The sequence below is a fragment of the Ziziphus jujuba genome, chromosome 10 (genome assembly GCF_031755915.1).
Source record: "Ziziphus jujuba cultivar Dongzao chromosome 10, ASM3175591v1".
Taxonomy (NCBI): Eukaryota; Viridiplantae; Streptophyta; class Magnoliopsida; order Rosales; family Rhamnaceae; genus Ziziphus; species Ziziphus jujuba.
Genome location: NC_083388.1, coordinates 27338938 through 27357544, shown reverse-complemented (window position 1 = coordinate 27357544; position 18607 = coordinate 27338938). Strand labels below are relative to the sequence as shown.

Below are 18607 nucleotides of genomic sequence, written 5' to 3'. Positions count from 1 at the left end.
TTCCTTTGTTGAGAAAAAAATAAAATAAAAAAATGAGCCACTCTCACGTCACAAAGGCTACGTGAAGACCAAGAGAATCATAGTGATTTTGAGATGAGCAGAAAACAGTAGCAGAAGAAGGAAGAGCTGAGGTGGAGGAATGAGGTTGTCAGCTCTATTTATATATTATAAATTAGAAAAAATGGAATAAAAAAATAAAAGGCCCTATTAATTTATAACACCTTCAACGGCACGGACCAGTTTCATTCATTGATCAGTTTGTGTTTATATTGGAGAGGAAAAAAATGGGCTGGTGGACATCCTGACAATATATATATATCTTGGTCTGTGTGATTTTGTATTGAAACATTTACTCACTACTCACAAGTTGGTGGGAAAAAAAATATTTTTTCTTTTAGATATTTTAATCATTCATTATTATAATTTTTTTAAAAATAAAAAATCATAATCTAGTAGCCTATTGTTGTACTATTGTTTTGTTTTGAGCTTGTGAGATTTATTGCAGCACTTCCCCATTATATGACAATAATGAGTTTTTATTTTATTTTTATTTTTTACTTATAGGGTAAAACAATCGTTGTAACTTTTTTTTTTTTTCCTTCTGATTATTTTAAATGCTGTTATTTGAAAGGACATTGATAGTACTCAAAGTCTCAAGAGGAATATTTTGACATGATAGATGACAATTCGAAGGGTTCAAAAATACAGGATATAAGTAAATATTTGAAAACCAAGCATATTTAATTAGATGGAAAGAAGGGGGAAAGAAAATTGAAATTACCAATATGCATTTGATGTAATATTAGAGTAAGAAATAATAAGCTGCACATATTTACCCAAAAAGAAAAAAAAAAAAAGTTGCACATTTAAACATGTACTACATTTTAAAGTCTTAGTTTGAACAATAAACAAGTAACCTTACTCTTGCTTCTTCTTTATTTTAGCTTGGCACTAGTACCACTAACCACTAACAAAATGTCAATTCATTTATTATTTTTTTTTTATGAAAACAAGTACAAAGAATAATTACCTACTCAATTGAATCTTGAAGCCTAATCTGTTAGAAGAAAAAGATAGATGGAGTAGGTGAAAAATTGTTTGAATTTATGGCCTTTGTTTGAACACATGGAAGGTGTGAGGCTATCTATGACTTGCAACATATCATGTGAAGTGGTCCAAAAATTTAAGTAACTTAGATTTTTTTTTTCTTTTCTTTTTTATTTTTGGATGCGAGTTGTGGTAGTATTTAAGAGATATACTAAATACCATATAGAATGATGTAAGGGAATCACTTATAAATAATCTGTATATAATAACAAATATTGGTCAACTTTCTTTTCGATTTAAAGTCTTCATAGTATAATTTTGATGATTGGTCTATCATAACTTTTTCTTAAACCTTTTTTTGTCCCTAATGGGTAGGGGATTTATTAGACAGGTCAAATAAACAGCAAAGGATAGAGTGGTCATAACACAAGGAACAAACATTATTAAAAAAATATTTCAAATTCCTAAGAAAAAAACAAAAACAAGGTCCAAGGAAAAAGAAAATAATAAACCAAAACATAAAGAACACAAAACAAACAGCTTTCATTTGAAATCCCTGTTCTTGCTCTTAACGAGGTTGCATGCTTCTCTCTTTTCTTTCACTTTCAACACTCTCACTCTCTCATTCCCTATATATCAGTCAGTGAGTTTCCAAACCCTCAACAAGCTTTGCCTGCAGAACAAAAACCTCTTACTTCTTATTTTCTGGGAAACCAAGCATAAGGATTTTGAGAAAAGAAAAAAAGAAAAGAAAAAAACAGTAGAGCTCAATGTCAACAACAACTATAGGAGCAATAGCAGCAGCGAGGAGGCCCAAATGGCATTACCCACCACCAGCACCAACACCAAGAATCCTCCACTTGCCACGTAGGCCTCGTCGGAAAGCTACCAAGAACAACAACCATCCCACCGGAAAATCCATTTCGGCTTCCGCGGCGACGGCGGAGGCTCGGAAGAAGGAAAGGAAAGGGAAGCTGGAGATCCTTTTCGACCAAGAACGTGCATTTACAAGAGCAGGTGTTCCGATTGTGCTGTTGGAGTATGAAGGAGAAAGTGAGAGGAGGAGGAAGAGAGTGGAGGAGGGAGAGAATCGGTGGGATGGGTCGGTTGTGGAGGAAGAGAAATGGAGGTTTCAAGCGGAGATGATGAGGGCTGAGTGCAATTTGTTGAGGATGGAGAAGCGGATTGCTGTGAAGAAGCTTGATAGGAATAGGGTTAAGATGGAGAAGATTCTCAGATCCTCTGTCCATGCTCTCATTTCTGTTAGTTCCTTCTTGTTTCTCTTCCTCTGTTTTTCTTCTCAATATTTTGGTTTTGAGTGGTCTATAATTGAATGCTCAAAAAACGTAAAATATAGAACATAAAAAAAAAAAGAAGAAGAAGAAATTCTGAAATTTAATATCATGCTTAGATTAAATGAATGTCAATTCAGTTCATTGATACTAATATAAGTTTTCGGACTAGTCAATTAGTTTTTCCCTTAAGAAAGCAGAGTAATTTGAAAAAAGCTGAGAGACCTAAAGTTTTATCCTTTCCTCTCTTTCCTCAGCGAAACAGATGAGAACAAGTATACATTATTATTTGACTTATATTATTGTTATTATTATTATTATATATTAAGTTTGAATGTTCAAAGTGAATAGTTTAGTTGGTTTTCTTTCTCTTTTTTAAATATATGAACTTTTGTCCTTTTATCAGTCTGTTTCATTACTCGGACATTTTTGTTTTTAATTGCTTGACATAATGTTCTATAAGAGGAATGATAATGAAAAAAAAAAAAAAAAAGTGAATTTTTAGCCATTATTATCACATATTTATTTATTTATTATTATTATTATTATTACCTTCATGGAATGAATTGCTTCTGATAGTTTGATGATGTTGTGATTTTAACTTTTAGGGGAAAAATAAGATTAGTGAAGGAAACAATGTGAAGATGGTAGTGGAAGAAGAAATTCAACGACTGGCAGAGAAACTAGAGAAGATGAGGAGGAACTTAGAACGCAAGGATTTGGAATCTCGGAACTACAATAACTTTGACAAGCAAGCAGCTCTTCTTCGAAGACGGTTAGAGTTGTTTAGAGGAACATCGGATAAGATATGCGTGAAGGAGATTCAAGAGATGGCAGAAATGAGCTTGTCCATCAAATCAAAATGTAGAGTCAGTGAGAACTTAGTTTCAAGTGACAGTTCCAATGTAAGTATGATTTACTTTCTTTATGAATCAGCATCATTGATAAATGATCATTTTACCATGAAAAGTTCATAGTAACTCATTTGGATATAAGATCAACAAATTTTCTGTGTGTCTCTTAAGCAACCATTTGCTATAATGCAGGTGGAGATCCTTAGAAGGAAAATGGAGGGGCTATCAAATGGTTTGCTATTAGAAAGGATGGAAGAGGAGTATGGATCTATGCTCTCTACAGCCAATAGTTCTGTTGCTAGTTCTGCGTCCACTTCTCAAAGAATTGAATTTGCAGATTCATCTTCTTCATTAGTGAGACAACCTTACAAGGTTCCTTGCTTCTTCTTGTTTCTTTATGTTCTAACCTGTACATTCTCTGTATTGTATAATAGATAAGTGCAAATCAAAGTTTACCGCGGTTGGACTGGATCAATTACCTCAAAATAATCCTTTTTAAGTTGTCATTTTTCAGTAAGCAATACACAAATACTTATGGACCACCCTTATTATATGCTTTTTGAACGGCCTGTAAACAATCTAACTTAAACTGGTTGCTATAAATTCCAGTACAACCACAGAACTTCACAATATGAGAACATCCTGTTCCAGTGTCTTCAAGTTTGAGAAAAACTAACTAGAAAACATTGTGCAGGAGATTGTATCCCACGAAGAAAATATGTGCTCAGGACATTGCAAGGCTATAGTTAGAAGAATTGTAGAACAAGTTCGAGCTGAGACAGAGCAATGGTCGCAGATGCAGGAGATGCTGGGGAAGGTAAGAGAGGAGATGGAAGAATTGCATGCTTCCAGAGACTTTTGGGAAGATCGAGCCCTTGATTATGATTACCAGATGCAATCACTACACTCTGCTGTAAGATTTCACATCCGACTGTTTTATGTTTGAATGTTAGCTTGATTTGTTTTCAAAGAAGCTGTCATCTTTGCTTTTGTGGGTGGCTACCATGTAAAAGCAAATATGTAGCTCCCCAAAGCCATTCATTGGAGAGTTTTATGGAAATTTTTTGGTGAAGCCCGAAACTGGTTATGTTGGAAATCTCGTCAAATCAAGTCATTCCAGCAAAGATGTTGCAAAGTCTAATTTTTTCTTTCATATAATGTCATCCCACCACTTCCTCTTTTGACGCTTGAAACGGTGTTTTTGTTGGGCTAGTTTTTCTATAGAGTTTAATTTGATAAAGCTTGACTAATGTGAAGAGTGAATATGAAACTCCACCATGTAAAAACCTTTTTGTTGTAAGTTTAACTCTACCTGCAATTGATGTTCATTTCCTTTTTTACTGATAAAAGAAAAATCAGTACATGCTTTTTTCATACTGAAAAGTTTTCTGTATCTTTCCTTTTTCAGTATGCTCTAGAATAGTTAGTGAATACTGATTAAGTGTGCATTCTTGCTTTCTTTGTTTTAGGTGAAAGAATGGAGGCAGAAGGCTGCATCATCTGAATCAAGAGCAAACGAGCTAGAATCGAAAATCTCAAAACTATCTGGGGAGCTAGAAAGGTTGAAGAAAGAGGAGGAAAAGAAAGAAGAAACAAAGTCAAAATGTACACCATCACTTACACCATGGGAAGCACAAAATGAAATGGAGAAGAGGGTATTGGTTTGTCGCTTGAAGGAGAATCATCAAACCTATGAAAATAAAAGCAGCAGCAAGCACAAGTTCACAAGTGATTTGAATAAAAAAGCAAACACAAAGAGCAATGGACTTGTTGCTCCGAAGAGATCACCTTTCCAAGATATTGGGAATTCATCTGTTTTAGACAGGCAGCAGAGCAACGCAAACTTCCCTTTGCATTGCCCTCTGCCCCCAAATACAAGCAAAAACTTTTAGAGAGATTCATCTTCATCGCCTACTGATTATTCTAAATTCAGTTATTCGAAGAGACATTGATTGTACTAAAAGTTAAAAGAGGAATATTTTGACATGATGGATGGCAATTCAATGGGTTAAAAATAGAGTATCTAAGTAAATATTTGAAAATCAAATATATTAAGAGTGGTTCTATCTGTACTATACACTTTTTTGTTACCTATACTACAGTCTTACACATTCACTCTTAATTTAAGCTTTTTGCACTACTAAAAGCTACCTATTTTACCTTAAAAATAAACAAGATACATACACTAAATTCTTATATGCTCTAGTCCCTAAATCTGAGTTCAAAACCTTCTGGTATATGCATACATACTGAGGAAACAACAAACTTCAGTCTATGTAATTCGGATGGATTTTTATCACACGTGACACATTAATACAGAGGAAATAACAACTCTTGGTTTATATAAACCAGATACACTTTTTGTAACATGTTAACTTGTCCAGTTTACATAACTTGGATGTAGTATTAACAGCCGGTGTATACTACATCTGGTAGATATATACCGAAGGAAACAACAAGCATCGATTTATATATATATATATATATATATAACGGATTACATACCATGGGTTTTTGTAAATCAGATATCTATTTGATTTTGGAATGTCAAATAAGTTATAATAACTAGAAAAAAAAAAAAATGATAAGAAACATGAAACCCAAGCACATAAATCATAAAAAAAAAAGAAAAAAGATCTTTATAATTTATTTTTTTAGGGTTAAAAAAAGGATAATTTATCATTCATTTTCTCCCAATCGTTTCCTCTATATTGTTAATCTCCATTGCTAGGGGTTAAAGTTTTTCTATGATTGATGTAATTTATTTTATTTTATTTTATTTAAGGGTATTATTATGATAATTTATTAATAGATATTGTTTGGAACATAAAAATATTACTAAAATTATAGCGTGGGTAGCAAAATATGTAGTTTGGATCCAACCGCTATATATTAATTCAATAGAAAGAAAAGATAAAACTGAATTTACCAATATACATTCCTTGTAATTCTAATGAAATAAGTGATTGTGAGTAAGGGTAGAGAAACAAATAAAACTGAACTTATGAGTAAAACTGAATTTAGAACGCAAGGATTTGGAATCTCGGAACTACAATAACTTTGACAAGCAAGCAGTTCTTCTTCGAAGACGGCTAGAGTTGTTTAGAGGAACATCAGATAAGATATGCGTGAAGGAGATTCAAGATATGGCAGAAATGAGCTTGTCCATTAAATCGAGAGCCTAGTTTCAAGTGACAGTTCCAGTGTAAGTACGATTTACTTTCTTTATGAACAAGCATCACTGATACATGATCTTTTTACTGTGAAAAGTTCATACTAACTACATCATGGAAGATATATAGAGAGTGATTACCAAGAACTCATGCTCATTTGGATCTAGGATCAACAAATTTTCTGTCTGACTCTTAAGCAACCATTTGTTATATGCAGATGGTGATCCTTAGAAGGTAGATGGAGGGACTATCAAATGGTTTGCTATTAGAAAGGATGAAAGAAGAGTACGGATCCATGCTCTCTACGGCCAACAGTTCGGTTGCTAGTTCTGCATCCACTTCTCAGAGAATCGAATTTACAGATTCATCATCTTCGTCAATGAGACCATCTCACGAGGTTCCTTGCTTCTTCTTGGTTTATTCTGTTCTAACCAGTACATTCTTTGTGTTTATACTAGATAAGTGAAAAACAAAGTGTTGGACTGAATCAATTACCTCAAAATAGTCCGTATTAAGATATCATTTTTCATTAAGAAATGAAAAAAATACTTATTAACCACCGTTATTATATGTGTTTTGAACAGCCTGAAAACAGTCTAACTTAAATTGGTTGCTATAAATTCGCAACATGAGAACATCTTGTTCCACTGTCTTCATGTTTGAGAAAAACTAACAAGAAAACATTATGCAGGAGGTTGTGTCCCATGCAGAGAATATGTGCTCAGGACGTTGCAAGGCCATGGTTCGAAGAATTGTAGAACAGGTTCGAGCTGAGACAGAACAGTGGTCACAGATGCAGGAGATGTTGGGGAAGGTACGAGGGGAGATGGAAGAAATGCAGGCTTCTAGAGTCTTTTGGGAAGATCGAACCCTTGGTTATGATTACCAGATGCAATCACTACACTCTGCTGTAAGATTTCACATTTCCTGTTCTGTTATTAGTGTTAGATTGAATTGCTTTCAAAGAGGCTATAATCTTTTCTTTTGTGGATAGCCGCCATATAATATATGGCTCCCAAAGCCATTCATTAGAGAGTTTTATGGAATTTTTTTAGTGAAGCCCAAAAGTGGTTACGTTGGAAATCTCATCAAATCGTCATTCCAGCAAAGATCTTGGAAAGTCTAAATATTTCTTTCGTATAATATCATCTTACCACTTCCTCTTTTGAAGTTTGAAACGGTATTTTTTTTTTTTTTTAAGTAGTTTCTGTAAAGTTTAATTTGATAAAGCTTGACTAATGTGAAAAATAAAAAAAGGAGAGTATATATTAGAACTCTACAATGGGAAAACCTTCCTGTTGTAAGTTTAACTCTACCTGCAATTGATGTTCATTTCCTGTTTTTCTGATGGAAGAAAAAACAATGACAAGCTTTTTCATACTGAAAACTTTGCTATATCTTCCCTTTTCAATATGCTTTAGAGTAGTTGGTGATTACTGATCAAGTGTTCTTTCTTTCTTATTTCCATCTTTTAAGTGAAACAATGGAGACAGAAGGCTGCATCATCCGAATCAAGAGCAAACGAGCTAGAATCGAAAATCTCTAAGCTATTTGGGGAGCTGGAAAGGTTGAAGAAAGAGGAGGAAAAGAAAGAAGAAACAAAGTCAAAATGTACACCATCACTAACACCAGGAGAAGCACAAAATGACATGGAGAAGAGGGTATTGGCTTGTCGCTTGAAGGAGAATCATCAAGCCAATGAAACTAACAGCTGCAGCAAGCGCAAGTTCACAAGCGATCCGGATAAAAAAGCAAACACAAAGAGCGCTGGATTTGTTGCGCCATAGCGATATCCTCTCCAAGTTATTGGGAATTCATCTGTTTTAGACCGGCAGCAGAGCACGGCAAGCTTCCCTTTGCATTACCTGCTGCCTCCAAAGACGAGGAAAGAATTTAGAGAGGATTCAGCTTCGTGGCATACTGGTTGTTTCTAAATGCGGTTATGAGAAGAGATATTGATAATGCTTGCGCTTTTATTTATTTTTTGACCCTAAGCCCTAGGTAGAGGACTTCATGACAGGTCCTTTCCGATTTCTTGGCCTCATATTAATCTGAAAGAATTGCTCAGGCAGATTAAGAGGAAAAAAATTAAAAAGGATGAAACACAATCGTATGTATTTTGTTATGCTTCTTAGAGTGAAAGATTATGTACAGTGGAATCTAAAACAATACATTAACTGTTGCAATACTTCTACCAACAAATACAAACTCCATGATCCTCTGGATTATTTACCAACAAAAGCAAATTGTTAATACTACTTACAATAGCAATAATTTGTAAACAAATCTATTATGAAAGTAACAGAAAAATTGGAATTTATCCATCATAGATACTTTTTGGTCATCTGGGTTTATTGTCTACTAAATCTGGCAATGTGTCGTGTTGAATTGTATTTGTGTCATGTTGTCTCGTATTAGTGTGGAATTTAGTTAATTCAAACACGATCCGTTAACCTTTTGTGTGAAAATAAATAAACTCGAACCCATTCGATAAATTATCGTGTAATCTGTCACCTGAGCCTTTAACTTATTAAAAATAAATATAAATATAAAAATTCAAATTTGACATAGCTTTCAAATGATAAAATAATATATATTTTAAAAAAATTATAAAGATTCTTGTTTGCTTTTAGATTTTTTAAAAATTAAATTAAAAAACAACAAATTAATACATGTTTAAAAATAAATTAGGTAATTTTAATATCATAAAACTTATGTGATTACAAAAATATTCCTTTTCAATGGGTTTAATGTCAGGACCCGTCCAGAATTCCTCCCTAGAACCCTAGACAAGCCCTGATCCCAGGAAAATACCACCGAACCTTCCAACGGAAAATCCGGCAGCACATCCCCTAAGGGTAGGATTTACCAAAAATTTTCTATACTGAAAATACACTTCTATAAACATCCCCTTATTCCTCCCACGTTACTACAATTTGTTTCCACAAATTGACAGCACTTCAAAGAAATAACAGCAACTCAGTGCATAAATAATATTTACACGTCCAATACAGTATACAGAACATTATACAGATAAATGTGGAATTAATAAAATGACAGATAAAGAAATAATACAGGATGGAGAGGAAAAAGGGAAGAAATACTTCTTGGACTTTCGGCAACGAACTGAGACGTTGGGCTCGCCCCGGACAATCAACGTCTCTCAACCTGGACCTAGGGGAATGGAATTTAAAAACGTGAGATGCTAATCATCTCAGTGAGTGACCCTATCTACTGAACACCTTTAATATTAATACTATACCAAATAAAGGGATTTAATTAATCGATACCGAACAATTAAATAAATAAATAAATAAACATTTGAAGGTAATACTTTCTATCAAAATCCTTACTATTCACTCCGTTGGAAATGTTCCCCTTTTAAAACATTTTCACAAAACCCGCTATTCGTATTTCCCGAAAACCAAAGGATCAGTTAATTTAATAAACAATAGATAAATACCCCAAATATAAATAAAATGTAATAAATTATAATAAATAGTTTTTGTACTCTTTGGGGTTTGAAATTTTTATCCAAAAAATTTGTACTTGACGCACCATACCATATACCAGTGATGCCCTCCAATACCCAGCGTCCCGAGCACCGACTGGCGGGAGATTAAAGAGAGAAACTTGCAAACGGCACTTCGGCATCCCGACAGTACCGCTGCTGAAACCATCATCCCGGCCAAGGAGGGGGGCGGTTGATGCGCAATATATAAGACTTGTCTGTCCTCGGTCCAATGGCAACTCACGGGAGACATAATACTTGCGCGCTAACCACATATATAACCAGAACACCAATACTGTATGAGTGCGTCTAAAATAATTATTAAATTAATTATAACCATACTGTTTTTCCAAAATCACCGTGGAAAATATACCAATTTTCACATTTACCATCCCACATATTTTCCTTTAACAAACCCGGTACGAAAACATCGACAACAGTAAAACAATAATTTTTCTCGTACATGAGGTTCAACAAATAATATACCACGAGCATAATTATAAAATTTAAACCACCAATTAAACAAATAATTTCCTTAAAATATTCAAACCAATTATGCCCAAAAATAATATAAAATCCAGACACAATTAATTACTGAAAATACTTGCTCATGTGTAATAAATACAATTAAATCACAATAATAAAAATCAGGGATTTGTTAATAACCCAAAAATTCCATTTAGCACCAATAACATACACGTACGTATAAAATAATATTTTTCCATAATTATAATTAAATTTCACCACATGAGCATAATTGCATATATCAATTAAACACCAATAAATATAATTAATTACCCCAAAACATTTTTAAAGGCGGGTCACTCACCTGGAGCACGCAATTAATCCAAGATCCACCACGGGATCAATTCCATGACTCACCCGTGCTCCTAGAACACAATTCACACACAGTCACATAAATTAATATTTTATTCGGGTAAATAATACCCGGGGGGTTAAACACAAACGTTAACCAAAATTGTCGAATAATATACCGAATCGAAGCTTGTGGAACGAGGATCGCATTACCGGTCTCCATCGACCCCAATTCCGCCGGTGGTGGCCGGAAAGCTTCGGCCGGTCTTGATTCCTTCGCATCTCACAAACCACTTCGAATTTAAACGATTGGAGGCCATAATTGAACTCAGAGGACCCAAAATAGGGGGAAAGGAGGTTTAATTTGGACTGGGTTGGCCGGAATACGGCGGAATCGTCGGAAAATTTCAACCCGCCGCCGCCGACTTCACCGGCCCGATCTGGGCGCGTCACCGGCCAGCCGGTGGCCAAATTTGGCTGGTGAGCTCGCCGACGTGTGGTCTTAGATGGTGGCCCGTGCGTGTAGCTTGTGGTGGTCGGAGAAAGATAAACACGGGAGAGAGAGAAAGACGGCCGGAGGGAGAAAAATGAAGGAGAAGGAAGAAGAAGGAGGAAGAAGAAGAAGAAGAAGGAGAAGGATCGGGGCTGGGTCCCCTTTTTTCCCACGTGGGGGAAAAGAAAAAAAAGAAAAAAGAAAAGAAAAAGAAAGGAAAAAGGAAATAAAAAGAAATAAAATTAAATAATTAAATAATATTAAAAAATAATATTATTATATAAAATAACAATAAAATAATATGATATTAAACACGGTTGACATGTGGCATCTCAACATGGTGACACATGGTCACATTTATCAAGTCACACGTGGCACATTGTTACACGTTTAAAAAATAATATTAAAATAATACTGTATTTGGAAAACTCTACAGGTCCATAACTTTATACCGCATGTCCAAATCGGACGTGCCGCTAGTCTACGGACTCGTATCAACGAGCACTTCATAATCATGCATGAGTCAAAGCTCAAGTTTGCATGAATAAAAAGTCAACTCCGGCACCTCTTGGACAGTTTGGACCTCAACTTGTTTTGCTCATAACTTTCAAAACGTAGCTCCATTTTCAACATGCTACTAGTCTACGAACTCGTGCCAACATGTACTTTGGAACGGTACCTCAGTCAACCTAGAATTCCATCCAAGTCAAAAAGTCAACTTTTGACCCATTCGATCAATGGTCAAAGTCAACGGTCAACAGTCAACCTCGATCAAAGTTGGAAAATTTCCATTGTACTTTGGGACGGGGTGTTACAAGACAACTTTCCAACCATCGAAATTTGTTTTCTAACTGAAGAAATTGGTTTTCTGACCATCTATATTAGTTTTGTTCTGTTCTAAGCTCCTGTTATCTATATACTTTCTATTCATTGATATCTAATTCTTGTAGATATTTGTAAAATAAATTTTGAAGAAAAATGCTACATTTTCAGTCGTTTATCTAAGAAAAAACCAGATATCCAGCTTGACAATTGGTGAGGATTTCTAGAAACAGGTTGGTCACAACAAGTGCATCTATCAGCAGACAGTAAGCTTGGCAAAATCTCATATGATACAATAAAATCACACGAACCTACATGATAATTTATGGATTTGGATTTACGATATCATATCAAGTCTGTATCAGTGTCACCTAATAAGACCCAATAAATTAACGGATCTTAACGGATGAAACACGACAATATACAATAAACCCATTAAATGTAACAGCCTAGTTCACCCGCATGAGATATTGTCCGCTTTGGGTCCAGCCCGCATAGTTTTAAAAGGCCTCTCAAGGGAAAGGTATCCACACCCTCTTATAAGGCATGCTTCGTTCCCCTTTCCAACCGATGTGGGATCTCACAATCCATCCCCCTTGGGGCCCAGCGTCCTCGCTGGCACACCGATCCGGGTTCGGTTCTGATACCATCTGTAACAGCGCAGACCATCCGCTTCAAGATATTGTCCGCTTTAGGCCCGGCCCGCACGGTTTTGCTCTTCCCGACCCCAGAACAACGGTGGGTCACAGGAAAAGGCCTCTTGAAGGGAAAGGTATCCACACGCTTATAAGCCATGCTTCGTTCCACTTTCCAACCGATGTGGGCTGTTACAGTCTTCTCCATAGTTTTTCCAACACATTTCCACCAAATTTACACAAAACTAACTACGTTAACTAACAAATTTTAACCCTAAATCAGCAAATAATTAACCATGAACAAGAGTTTAACCCAATCCTAAATAAAAAAATACCAGAGCTACAGTGGAGGTCCTTGGGCTTCTTTGGGTTTTGACAATTTAGGTGAAAATGGGCAAAATTGGGGTTGAAATGGTTTTTCAACATGCTCATTTGTACATAATTTCCACCAAATTTACATAACACTACCCACCATAAACTAACAAATTTTAACTCTAGATCAACAAAAAATTAACCATGAACAAGAGTTGAACCCAACCCTAAATCAAAAAGACTGAAGATACAATAGAGGTGATGATGTAGGATAGGTGGGGAAGGAAAGAAAATTGAAAAGTGAAAGATAGGCTTTAGTATCACACTAGAATAATTTTTAGAAATCACTCCTAAAATTCTTAGGTATCACACCTAAGTTTGTTTTGCATCACACAAAACCAGAGAAATAACTCTCATAAAAATACTTGTATTATTAATCAACTTCACTAAAAGAGTTACAAAAATTCCTATTTATAATAAAACCACCTAATAACATTAGGAAATTAAAATAATAAGAAACCTAATTAAATAAAGAAACCAAATAATAAATCTTCCTAAAAACTAAATAATAAGTAACCTAATAAACATAATATTATTTTAAAAACATAATATTATTAAAATCCTAAAAATCATAAAACCCTAGTAATTATAATCCTATATGATCTCCTTCGTTCTCTATCAGGTGATCTTGGATTTCTTTGGGTTTCAACAGTTTATGTGAAAACGAGCAAAACTTGATTTTTTCTCAATGTGATAATTTGTACGAAAAACCAAAACTCCAATGTCTTTTGGGTTTCTTAGTGTTTTGACAGTTTATGTGAAAATGGGTGAAAATGGGGTTTTTCAATGTGATTATTTGTACAAAAATTTTATCAATCAAGACAACCCTAAATTAGATTTTCATAGAAACAATACCAAAAGAAAAAAATAATAATAAAAAAATAACACCTGAAAATTCCTTCGGGCGGTATTGATATATATCAGCTATTTCTACTATAGCTTCATGCTGGTAAACACTGTCATCAAGCTTTCGCCCTCTTCATCTGTGGGTCTATATCTGTACCCCACTGGTGATTCAGCCATTAATGCTTAAGCTGAGGACAGAGACAGTTAGAAAACTTCAGTAGGAAGAAAGGAAGGTAAGTCGAGAATTTAATAAATAGAGATTTTTCACAACTATAAGATTGTTATTAAAAGGTATTTCACATCTATTAGACTATACAAATGCTTATTTATTGCTGAAGCGATAAAGGGGAAAAATATTATCAGTTAAACTTACAAAAGATTTTTGCTGTAATGATCAATATTAAATGAAACCTGCAAAAATCTTAAATGTATCATAACAGATGGTAGTTAACTGATTAGAACCTTCTTCTTCCAAAATATACAAAAGGAACATTGAAGCTATATGCATTTTTCTATATTGTGCACAAGCATGTCAGTTGTGTTAGTGGGGGAACAAAAGAACATGCCAATGCTATCTAAAACAACAAACCGAAAGGGATTAAGATAGAGGTAACTAACCTTGTATCTCTGTGTCTTATCACAATATCCAAAGCTGTAATCAAACGTTTTATACTTTGACTCATCTAGGAAACCTGGAATGGAGGACGACCACAAGAAAGAGATTTTAGCATATTCCAAAACCGTAAAAGAAATAGAGGAGGAGAAGAGAGGCACAAACCAACACAAGTCAATTTTTTTTTTGCATTAACAACGAAGGGAAATAATATCTCCACATCTTTATTGCAAATTAGTTCCCTATGCATCATAAGCTCAATAGTTGCAAGCGCCTTTAATTCAAGCCTTCCCAATCTGATAGGAATCTACAAAGTTGTCCTTTTGTTTGCCTAAACCCAGAAAGGTCACCCTTTGTCAACATCTATTGCACCTTTTCCCACAGAAAGAGTACCTCAGAATAAGCATGAAACTTCCTTCCAAATCAAACAATCTTGCACATGTATAAAGGGGAAATTTGAGCCAAATGGAAATAAAAAAATATTGGGACTTTAAAATTAAAATTTTCAACTTAAAATAGTACTTCCTATCAAACTTCTAAAGAGCAAAACAGTTCCCTATTATGTAAACTTCAGAAATTTATAGAACTTCATGGTTCACACAAAACAATTTCAATTTACAAGTGCCATCCAAAAAACCATGTAAGAATTCAGCTTTATAAGTTATTCATGATACGGAAGGCCTTGGAAACAAATTTTAACAGAGACACATTCACGATCATCTTGGAACTTCTATCCAAAGTCAAACAAATTTTAACAGAGAGACATTTACGGTCATCTTGGAACTTGTATCCAAAGTCAAGAGTTTTATATCGTACATCCTTTAAAACCTAATTGAAGAATAATTCTCTCACAAACACTACAAGAAAAATGAGAAAACCATACAAGAAACGGATAGAGAAAGAAAGAACTCACAATTTGATGACCAAACAGGAGAGCTTTTACTTTCTTATCTCTTTGTTGGAGATGGGAATCTAAGATGATTCAAATTGTTCACTTTTTCTCAATCTTTCTCGTAAACCTTTCACTTTCAAACCTCTGACTGCCCTGCTTGTTCCCCAAGCCCGAGTTATGTTTATGGATAAATCTAAGGTGACCAATCTTTTTTATGAAAATTTTGGTATCCATGATTTAGTAACTTTTAAATGGTTTATCTACCTATATATAATGTAATATTAATTTAACACCATTAAAAAACTGCTACATAATTGATCACTAAAATTTTGGTAAAATAAGGAAGAGAGACCTCTTTTAGTCTTTAAACTCGGCAATAAATACACGTCTTCTCCATGAATTACATTCCCATAACCAGTAAATTACCCATTTTATCCTTATGTTCAATATTAAATATAATAACTTACTCAAATGTCCCCAATTTATATTTTGTTTAATAATAAAAGGGAAAATTTGTATTAAAATAAAAATAAATAAATGAATAAAAGGAAAAATCTCATTTCCTTATGCTCTAATAACATGTGATAGATATAACTTTATATATACATATATATGTATATAATATGATAATTATCAGTTAACACAAAAATTCTTAAAAAAAAAAAGAAAACTTAATTTGCTAATTTGATTTTTTATTTTTTAAAAAAATTATAACTTTACACATTTGATATTATTCATTTATGCGTTATCCATAATTTATAATAATATGAAATAATATCTTCACAAAAGAAAATTTATCACACATAATTAATTGTTTTATAAGAAAATAAAAAAGATAGATATATATATCCTTTGTATATACTATAAATGAGAAGTGTTGAAGAGTTTTGGTCTTCTTTACAATTCAAAATGGTTCAAAAATGACTGCACCTTGTGCGTTGTGCACTTTGTTTTGTTTTGGATTTTTTTAAAATTTTATTTACTTTTAACATGCTGTCGTTTATAGTAGAAATACCCAAACCTACCTTTTTTGTTGTTTTCCTCCCAAAATGGTATGCCAAGGATATAATAGTAATTTTGCATAAATTAGAAAAGAATGGTGCAGTGTCAGAGAGTACAACGCTTTTGAGGAGAAGGTATATTTGTGGTGTGGGAAGGATTTTGCAAAGTTAAGGGAATGGTGTACTAGGGTATGGGTTATATTGATTCTTGTGATGGGAAATGTGTACTTTGACATTGTTTTGGTTTGCTTCTTAAGGAGTGAAGCTGAGACCTCAAGAAATTATCAGAGTTAAACTTGTATATAGTGATGAAGATGTCAAGAAGCAACAAAAATGAGGAGGAGGAGGAGAAAGAAAGGCCATTCAAGAAGAACACATTGACTCTTACGTCATTCTTCATGGCTAGAACCAGGGTAGCTTCATTTGGTTTTTTTTATTTATTTATTTTAATTTTTCACTTAATATATGAACCCTTTGGTCTCTTTATCTTTGAAGAAACTCCCTATCTCTTTTTCTTTCTCTTTCTGTATTCTCTGTTCTAGCTTCTCATCGAATCCCCATCCCCACCACATAAAACGAAAAAAAAGAAAAAAAAAAAAAAAAGAGAAAACGAAAAAGAAAATATCTTCCCTAAACAAGCGCTAGGAGATGGATTTGATGAAACTACATATTATCCAAATTAATAAAAAAAAAATATTTCATTTATTTAATTATTATTTGCTTGATAACACTTAGAAATTTATTTATTTTTGGTTTTATTCTTTGTTTGATTTGTGTAAACAAGGATGATGAGTGATTATAAGGTGGAGATGATCAATGATGGCATGCAAGGTTTTATGTGGATTTTCATGGACCTAAAGACAATAAATCATCGATACTCATACTGACTTTTGCCATTTTTCTTACTATATCTGCACGTATCTTTGTTTGAATTGGAGCTAATCTTAACTTTTTTACTTTATTGGCTTTCTTCATTTTTTTTTTTTTGGGTAAATGTATTTTGTTAATATATGTGATTTGCATTTAAAAATATCAAGTTCCATAATATTGAATCATATAATACTTCCAATGAATTAAATATTAACGTAAACATTATATTAGGCTCCTTGCAAATGTCCAAATATCATCCAAAAATACAAAAAATTAGAACCAAACCAAGATCATTGTAGAAAAACCAAACTGACAGAGAAAACCCCCCAAATTCTAAAATCTCACCCTTAGTCTTTCTGTTCCAGTTATTTTTTCTATGTTCCTTCTTTTAGAAGATGCCATGGTTGCTTCTTTTCTCCATTAGGATTTTTCTCTGCCCACGAGGCTTTAGGACACACCATAGCAACCATGGCGACCATTCAGTCTTCTTGTTGCTCTTTGCCAGAGTTTTGACAAAAATGGTAATGATAATGGTGATTTTACTTGTCATACTCGCAAGGAAAACAACAAGGTCTAGGTATGGGGTATATCTAGAGAGAGAGAGAGAGAGAGAGAGAGAGAGAGAGAGAATTAGCTCTGTATCTCGTAATTATTGCAATGGGTGACGAGTTGTGATAAAAATGCAAGCAATATAAAACAAAGAAAAAATTAAAACAAAGGACTAGTACCTTATGTTCCCAATGTTTTCCAAATAACTCAGAGCCTGTGCTGGACAGTGTTTTCTAAAACAAATTTTATAAATCAATTTTGGTAAATTTGATTTGCTATTTTTAGAATTTAAAAAGTAATAATATATTTAAAAGTATTGTATGAGAATAAAATTGGTAAAGTCATAATGTTTGGTGAATGTCAAATATGTTATATATCTATATTTAAAAAAATCTTTATTATTTAAACATTATCTGCATTTGTATTTAATATATGTTAATATGGTATGTACATATATAAACTAAATATTTTTAATTTAAAATGATAAATATTATATATATTCCGTTTAATATTTATGTTTTCATAATTTTACAGATACATGTAAGACTTGTCTATGATTGTTTTTAAATTTATCTATATTTTGGAAAATATTTCAACATTTTTTTGGATTCTATATTTAAAAGATAAAATGGAAGACATTTTTTTTTATCATTTTCCAATTTGTAAAATGAAAACATGTTTTCCAAAAGAGTACCGATGTTGGCTCTTAATTTTTCAAAAAACAGTTTTTTGAAAATAAATAAATAAACTTGGGTGGAAATGCCTCTAAAAAACAGCTTTCTTGAAGGTGGCTGAAATTTTCTTCTTGCCAAATCTTTTCA

At 33.5% G+C, this 18607-nt stretch overlaps 1 protein-coding gene and 1 pseudogene across 1 annotated transcript; both read left to right on the top strand.

Annotated features, from left to right (window-relative positions):
- The first annotated feature begins 1485 nt into the window (after positions 1 to 1485).
- LOC107412461 (uncharacterized) lies at positions 1486 to 5255 on the top strand. Its single transcript, XM_025070562.3, has 5 exons — positions 1486 to 2309; positions 2948 to 3244; positions 3386 to 3565; positions 3888 to 4106; positions 4663 to 5255. Exons 1-5 carry the CDS (start codon positions 1818 to 1820, stop codon positions 5083 to 5085), a joined length of 1611 nt encoding a protein of 536 aa, XP_024926330.3. The 5' UTR covers positions 1486 to 1817; the 3' UTR covers positions 5086 to 5255.
- Positions 5256 to 5699: 444 nt separating this feature from the next.
- Positions 5700 to 8300, top strand: LOC107412451 (uncharacterized; annotated as a pseudogene).
- The last annotated feature ends 10307 nt before the right edge of the window (positions 8301 to 18607 follow it).

Bases quoted from the DNA above. Each gene is read 5' to 3' on its own strand.
- LOC107412461 (XM_025070562.3), top strand. From the start codon at position 1,818: ATGTCAACAACAACTATAGGAGCAATAGCAGCAGCGAGGAGGCCCAAA. The intron at 2,310-2,947 runs GTTAGTTCCTTC...TTTAACTTTTAG, and splicing joins CTGTCCATGCTCTCATTTCT to GGGAAAAATAAGATTAGTGA. The intron at 3,566-3,887 runs GTTCCTTGCTTC...AACATTGTGCAG, and splicing joins TAGTGAGACAACCTTACAAG to GAGATTGTATCCCACGAAGA.